This window comes from Notolepis coatsorum (genome assembly GCF_963971535.1).
Source record: "Notolepis coatsorum genome assembly, chromosome: 2".
NCBI lineage: Eukaryota > Metazoa > Chordata > Actinopteri > Aulopiformes > Paralepididae > Notolepis > Notolepis coatsorum.
In genome coordinates, this window is record NC_140166.1 from 192,760,918 (window position 1) to 192,768,858 (window position 7,941).

Sequence of the window (7,941 nt, forward strand, 5' to 3'; positions counted from 1 at the left end):
AATGTACAGTTTCTACGTCTAATGTATATACACTCTTTTTCTGTACACTTTTTGTATCACAAACAGTACTGTATTTGCAAATCTGATATGTCATAAATGTATAGATGTAGCAGTACTGTCTATCTGTATGTCATATATGTTATGATGAATTGAAAATGGGGGACCCTGATGTAAACAAGACGAAAGTCTTTCTCTGGTCTGCATCCCCTTAACAATTGTATGTATTGAGCTGTACTGTACTGTACCCATTCTGCAATCTGTTAATAAACTTTTCAATCAATCAATCAAGCGTTTACATGTGTTTGGGGGAATTCCCCCCAACAATTTGTACAGAAATAAATCGTCATGGAACCACTAACTTTGCAGCCCCTCAGAGAACACCTAGCTAGCAACTGTGCCCTGCGCCTGAGGTAAAGAAGTTATGGTAGTGTGTGGCGATCATACATCTTAAAATCTTTACATTTCTAACTTCATGGGGAAGTAATATTTAAGTAATTCTGGGACTTATTTATTTCATTGTTGAAACCTGCAGGAACCCTGACCTCCAAAGAGTTGGTAAAAAGAAAAGGAGGCAGTCTGACATCACCAATTTAGTGTAGAGTGCAGCAGGGTTAAAATATCAACCACTATGGCAGCAAAGGAAAATATATGTCTAGTTACTCTTTTAAGGATGTATATGTAATGGGCATAATACTCTCTAAGATATCAACGGCATGGAACCTGATGTAGTGGTCTCCACTGGACCCTTCCGGAACCTTGGCCTGTCCAAGGCGGCCCTGACGCACCGACTGCGGAAGCTGCGGACGCCTGCTAAGTGCCGGGAGTGTGACAGCTATGTTTACTTCCAGGGGGCAGAGTGTGAAGAGGTGAGAGGAGAGGATTATTATTATTGGATCAAATCCTGTACCAGCCAATCCACCTGCTTATCATGGCATTATGGTGAGGAGAGAGATGGCAGCTCTGAGACATGTTTATTTATTTATTGAGAACTACTGTCCTTGTTGCCAGATAATCAGACTGAATTGCATTCCGTTTGAATGGCGTAATAATTTTTCAAGTCTGCAGGCCTGGTGATTGGTGATTCAGGGTCTGGATCCAGGCAACTGTCGTTATGCATTATATTAATCTACTAGACTCACTCGGGTAATTACATCTACATAATTGTGTAGGCGGTCAATAAGCTGTGGATCTGCTTTTCCCTGTAGTGTTTCCTGGCGTGTCATAAGCGCTGTCTAGAGACTCTAGCCATCCAGTGTGGCCACAAGAAGCTGCAGGTGAAGCTGAAGCTGTTTGGCAGAGAGTTTTCTCATGTGGCCGGTGGAGGCAGTGACCGCATCCCCTTCATCATCACCAAGTGCATCTCTGAAATAGAGAGACGAGCGCTCAATATGAAGGTGAGGGACCGGGAGGAAGAGGAGGAGATGGGATAGTGTTCAGGGTGAATCCAGAGTACCGGTATATAAAATTACTTTTGTTGTTCTCCTGTTTCCCTCTCTCATAATTTGCTTTCTCTCTCCATGTCTCTCCAGGGTATCTACAGGGTGAATGGGGTGAAGACTCGTGTGGAGAAGCTGTGTCAGTCCTTTGAAAATGGCAAGGAACTGGTAGAACTGTCTCAGTGTTCACCACACGACATCAGCAACGTGCTCAAGCTCTACCTTAGACAGGTACTCTTACATGCACGTGCTGTTGCACACGAATGCACATAGGGAAATATGTTGAAATCTTTCTACACCTTATTAATTTAGTTAACCCCTTAAAGATCGCCTCCACTCAGAAATGTGTTTCTTTTGGTGAACGGCATGACTTTGACTTCACAGCTTGTTATTTGTGCAGAATTTGTCACCAGAACACCTTTTTCACATTCTTCCCTAGAGAGGGGGAGCTTCTCTGTACTTCCCTGAAATCCGAGTTGCATGCGTCACTTAATAGCTTGAACCTGTTATAGTCCAATATATGGTAACTTGACACCTTTTTAGCTTCAAGATACACAGAAAGCTGTGTAGGTATTATACAGAGAAAGCTGTGTAGGTAATGGTATTGACATGTCTTGAAAGAGTATAAACTTGTGAATTCCTGGTAAATATCAATGGGTGCTTGTTCTCAATTTGCATATTCATATGTCCTTGCATTCTCAAAGAGGGTAAAGGTGTAAACCATATGTATACAAATTGTTATTCAATATGGACACATTGTTAAGGGTTTAAAAATACATCTGGAGGGTATGATTTAAATATGTAAACATTTAAATGTATAATAACAGCTGAGTGGTGTCTGCAGCCTACCATGATAACCTTTCAATTCCAATAGAATACACCCATTGTACACTATAGGCCCCGCTTAGACGGAAACGCTAGCAGGTGAATCCGCAAAAATATTTTTGCTGATGTGCCTTTCGTTTATACGGAAACAGCGTTTTTACGGGGTGAATCCGCAAAAAAGTGAGACTACCTTCCAGGGTGGAATTCCTAGAAACGCAAAAGCTTTGCGATCTCGTCTAAACTATCAAAACGTATAAATCTGTTAAAACGATGACGAAATGGTTGTCACGGCTCTGGTCGCGCGTACTGCTTACGTCACAGGTAGCAGGTATGCGCCAGTAGCCGAGACGTAAACAAAGCAAGTATGTCTGACTTATATCAACGGAGATCACCTGAAGGCTACATTGGCAGTACTTTTAACCCTTTCACTGCCACACGACAGAAGGTTAACCCTTACTATCACACAACCGGCTGTCGTGTGGCAGTGAAACGGTTAAATACACAAGAATCTGTCCCGCGGCGTGAGTGGACCCACTGTCTGTGAGTGACTCTGCTTTGGTGCAATCACATTCCCCATCCACAGTCTGCGAATCAGAGGCAGAGTAGGGCGGGTCTTCACAGCACGTCATGTGACATATGCGGCAATCGTGTGACAGTGGGGCTCCGTCGTCCCGAGTCGTTACAGCGTCGTCTGCACGCAGAATTCCATCCCAAAACGCTCGTCTAAACGTAAAATTAAAAGTGAAACCGCAAGATGACTTTTGCGGTTTCTGTTCACAAAACGCTCGTCTAAACGGGGCCATAGTTGCACCATTTTTGTGCAGCATCTCAAGCAACATTTTACACTGGCTAATACTATCATATACATTCACTTTTCACATCAGGGCTCAAGCTTTTCTTCTCTTGCCAATACGCTCCCCTTTCCATAATCTCCTTTCTCTCCCATTTTTCCAGTTACCGGAACCCCTCATGCCATTCCGTCTGTACAACAGTCTGATGGGGCTGGCCAAGGAGAGCCTGCAGAGTGATGTGGAAACCCCAGAGGGAGAGGGGGGCACCATGCCTGTGGTGGCCAAGGGACCAGGGTTGGTTGACCTGGGCCCAGACACTGGCCCAGAGACCCTGGTTCTGGTGGAGAGGCTGAAGGAACTACTGAAGGAGTTGCCCATGGCTAACATGGCCACACTGCGCTACATTGCACGCCACCTCCGCAGGTCAGTGGCAAAATGCATTTCTCATGGTTTTGTATAGTTCTTGACCGACATGTAGTCCTGTTCAAATGGCTGGTTACAAGAAAAGAAAGATCAACGGATGAATATTTTTCTGAATAGATCCCTTGATGACAACTTAACATTTATTTTTCCTCCTCTCCATCCCTTCCCTTCCTCCATCCTTCCCTTCCCTCTCTCCTTTCTTCCCTTCCCTCTCCGTCCTTGCCTTCCCTCTCCTTCCTTGCCTCTCCTTCCTTCCTTGCCTTCCCTCTCCTCTCCTTCCTTGCCTCTCCTTCCTTCCTTGCCTTCCCTCGCCTCTCCTTCCTTGCCTCTCCTTCCTTCCCTCTCCTCTCCTTCCTTGCCTCTCCTTCCTTCCCTCTCCTCTCCTTCCTTGCCTCTCCACTCCTTCCTTGCCTCTCCTTCCTTCCCTCTCCTCTCCTTCCTTGCCTCTCCTTCCTTCCCTCTCCTCTCCTTCCTTGCCTCTCCACTCCTTCCTTGCCTCTCCTTCCTTCCCTCTCCTTCCTTCCCTCTCCTCTCCTTCCTTGCCTCTCCACTCCTTCCTTGCCTCTCCTTCCTTGCCTCTCCTCTCCTTCCTTGCCTCTCCTCTACTTCCTTGCCACTCCTTCCTTGCCTCTCCTTCCTTCCCTCTCCTCTCCTTCCTTGCCTCTCCTCTCCTTCCTTGCCTCTCCACTCCTTCCTTGCCTCTCCTTCCTTGCCTCTCCTCTCCTTCCTTGCCTCTCCACTCCTTCCTTGCCTCTCCTTCCTTGCCTCTCCTCTCCTTCCTTGCCTCTCCTCTCCTTCCTTGCCTCTCCTCTCCTTCCTTGCCTCTCCTCTCCTTCCTTGCCTTCCCTCTCCTTGCATTCCCTCTCCTTGCCTTCCCTCTCCTCTCCTTCCTTGCCTTCCCTCTCCTCTCCTTCCTTGCCTTCCCTATCCTCTCCTTCCTTGCCTTCCCTCTCTCTTTCCTCTGTCCTTCCCCTCCTTCCTCCCCAGGATTGCTGAGCTGGAACAGGAAAACAAGATGAGTCCCACTAACCTGGGGATCGTGTTTGGCCCCTCCCTGATGCGTCCTCGTCCGACCGGGGCCACCGTGTCCCTGTCCTCTCTGGTGGACTACCCTCACCAGGCTCGCATCATAGAGGCCCTCATCGTCTTCTACACCTCCATCTTCCAGTCCAAAACACGAACCCCTAATCTAGGAACCACCAACCGCATTCCATCCATCTCTACCCAACAGGTGTGTGTGTGTGGGGGGGGGTGATAATAATGATGATGATGATGGAACGTTTTGTTTTATTAACCTCTTGAGCCCTAGCCATATTTTCAGAAAATGTGCCTAAAAGTACGTACCCAAATAAATGAAGATTGCTCCACTTCTACAAGGTCCATTTTCATGTTCTTGGTATCTAGGGACATCTATGGACGTCACAAAATGTATTCCCAGTGTCAGAAATATTGTGTCCATTACTATGCTTGAGTAAATTGTAATGAACCAAAGGAGAATATCAATTATTATTTTCATTTTTCTTCTCCATCTTTGACCCTGAATAACACCATGCTAACATTGACAAAGTGGGGAATTGCCACTGGGCTCATTCAGCACCTTCTCGAGATCAAGTGTACTAAAAATTCTAAGCAAATGAACAAAGGGCAGATGATTTAGTTTTTTTTGTAGATGCAGTACTGAATTTTGCCATCAGACTCATGCAATTTGAAATATGAATACAGAATATCAGGCTATAAATTACCTTATTATGGCCCAGTCATACATCTATGGATCGGCCCAAATCTCCTCTTTCCAATGGCAGAGTTCTATCTGGATTTAGTACCACCAGGTGCCCGTTACAGGGCAGCAAAGACCGTGAGTCAATTATACTTTTGTATAATTATACCGGATTGTGATGTGCTTTTTTCCTAGCCGTTCACAGAACGGTAAAGAAACGATATACGTTGTATTTTATGGCAATAACGTTGAGGTTTGTTCGACCCGTGAGATAAAAACACGATTTTCATGTCAAGCTCATATTTCGCTAATAATACTTAAAATCATTGGTAAACGAACGTAGTGCTGAAAATATACACTTTGACTGCTGTTTTGATAGGGTTAGGGTCTTTACTCTTGGCTACATTTGAAAAAGAAACGCAACATCACTTAATACGGACTGTATTGATCCATTTGTGACGTGAAATAAATGATCGGGCTTAAGAGGTTAAAGCCCCCTACGTGCAGGAGTTACTGCAAAGGCATGAGAATGTATGAGACTGCGACGAGTATCCAGTGTATTTAATTGCAGGTCACTGGGTCAGATCCACGGGAGTTCTGCTGAACTGCTTTATCAACAAAAGCAAGTGTGAATTTGCAATAGCTGCAACCATTTTATCCCCTTTTAGCCAATTGGCATGGATACACACACACCATATTTCAGCCACCTAGGGCGAAACCTGTGTCCGCTAGAGGGTGGGGAAATCTTTGTGGACTGACCGAGTGACGTAATGGAGCTGCTGGTCGCAACTAATGACTAAAAACACAAATCCATGCGAGAGCTGCTGGGGAGATGTGGCCTAGGCATGAGAATTAGGCTGTTTCAGCAGTGGTCTGAATATACTGTGCTTACTTTTAATACACAGGATCTGAATTTACTGTAATTATACAGTATTATAACGACTAATCTGACAATATAATTTTGTAAGCACTTTTGTTTTCTTAAACATTTATACATAAACCTGAAGATTTGCGGAGCAAACAGGGTTGCACTTAAACATGCCATTGCCGACGCATCCATTTCCCCAACACTGTTACTGTGTTCTTTGAGCTCAGTAGTTCCCTTTTCATTTGGTTGGTTAAATCGGTTTCCAGTAATAAACTAGTTGAAGTCAAAAGCACCAGGAACATTGCTTTTTACTAGTTCCCTGTATGAACATTTATTGTTTCCCCTATCCCCTGGACTGTTTATGTCTACCCCTGCTGGTTCAGAGTGTAGACTACGGGACGGGGAACTGTCCTGAGGTGGAGGAAGAGGGAGGCGGTGAGGAGCAGAGCAGACCAGACTCTGACAAGACGGAGGAGGGATGTGGTAAGAATAATAACCTCTACACGGTGTACTTTAAAGTTAGCCCTCTTCTTACAGAAGGAACTGCCAAGTTAGCCCAGCATTACATAGAAGTCCACTCAAGTGACCCTGTCACACAATTGAGTTCCCTAATTGACCATCTATTTTTAAAGGGTTGACTGAGCAGCCATTAGTTGATCCATGACATCCTCTCTCTCTTCACCTGAAAATATCAGACCTATTCCTAGTACAGCTTCAGTGCAGCCAATTCTGACCCATTTCTGACTGCTGACCTCTCCCTCCCTCTCTCTCTCTCCTTTATGCAGGTAGTTCTCTCGGGTCTCTGGGCTCCAGCGAGCAGCTGCTCGACTCTGACTCAGAGCTGGACGAGAGCGGCCGGAGATCCACACATGCACAGCGGCTGGAGTGCCTGGTCAGGCAGGAGAGCGAGGTCAGCACGGAGGATGACACGGTGAGCTACAGGGACAGTCTAGACCTGTCCAGCCAGTCCATACCCCAACCTGAACCTGAGCCAGAGCCGGAGCCGGAGCCAGAGCAGGACCAGGAGGGAGCAGAGCCATCCGAAGGAGTGAACCCTCCAGCGCTGCCAGACAGCGAGCCCCCTGATGAGGCCACTGGAGCAGAACAGGATCTGAGTGGATCCCTGGCTGAACTCAACATAAACCAATCCAACAACAACAACTTCCCCTATTCTGTCCTGTGCCTGGCAGGACTCCCCCTGGCGCGCCTGTGTGGAAAGAAACTACCCCTAACCAAGAGCCAGGACAGGGGGGCAGAGTTTGTCTGATACCATGATAATTCCAAATGTCAGGAATCTGGATTGATGTCCATTAAACACACAAAATGTTGCATCCGATCTTATTAACCAAGCAAAATGTTGCATCCAATCTAAATGGGTTAAGATGCAGTTGTACCATGCAGTTGTACCATACTGAAATTGTATGAGTGTTTTAGTCTACATGAAGACTACTGGAGGTTTTAATGTTTATGTGGTTGTTGAGCTTTTTCTTGAGCGAATGTTGCATTGTACTGATCTATATTGGCAGTGTACCATACCATGCTGGAAGCTTACTGCTGTTACATGCAATCTTTCCTGTGTCATTTCAAGAGGCCTTTGACTAGAAATATACTTCTGTACCAATTAGTATTTAAGATTTATTTACACATTGCTCTTCAAATCCTGAGTAATGTTTTGTTTAACAGTCAAAGGGTAATCTGTCAAGATTGTGTGCAATGCATTTCTTAGCAAATAATTTCACGTATTAATAAGTGCTGCTGGTTTCATTTCAGCACTAAAGATTTCTAAAATAATTTTTTTATCAATTCTTATAAATGTTGCCTGTAGTGCTGTATTTTGGATGTATTTTGTTACAATTAAAATAATTTCTAATTACCTTCTCT

General features: G+C 45.2%; 1 protein-coding gene across 3 annotated transcripts in view; it reads left to right on the forward strand.

Moving 5' to 3' along the window:
* The window catches only part of arhgap45b (Rho GTPase activating protein 45b), a 46,232-nt gene extending 38,305 nt beyond the window's left edge, over positions 1 to 7,927 (forward strand). For all 3 annotated transcript variants that reach the window (XM_084337978.1, XM_084337979.1, XM_084337980.1), the window contains exons 18-24: positions 703 to 866; positions 1,206 to 1,394; positions 1,530 to 1,667; positions 3,216 to 3,475; positions 4,463 to 4,706; positions 6,444 to 6,543; positions 6,846 to 7,927. In XM_084337978.1, coding sequence (XP_084194104.1) covers positions 703 to 866; positions 1,206 to 1,394; positions 1,530 to 1,667; positions 3,216 to 3,475; positions 4,463 to 4,706; positions 6,444 to 6,543; positions 6,846 to 7,327 — 1,577 coding nt within the window. In that variant the 3' untranslated portion in view covers positions 7,328 to 7,927. The remainder of the gene's footprint in view (positions 1 to 702; positions 867 to 1,205; positions 1,395 to 1,529; positions 1,668 to 3,215; positions 3,476 to 4,462; positions 4,707 to 6,443; positions 6,544 to 6,845) is intronic.
* Positions 7,928 to 7,941: the final 14 nt, after the last annotated feature.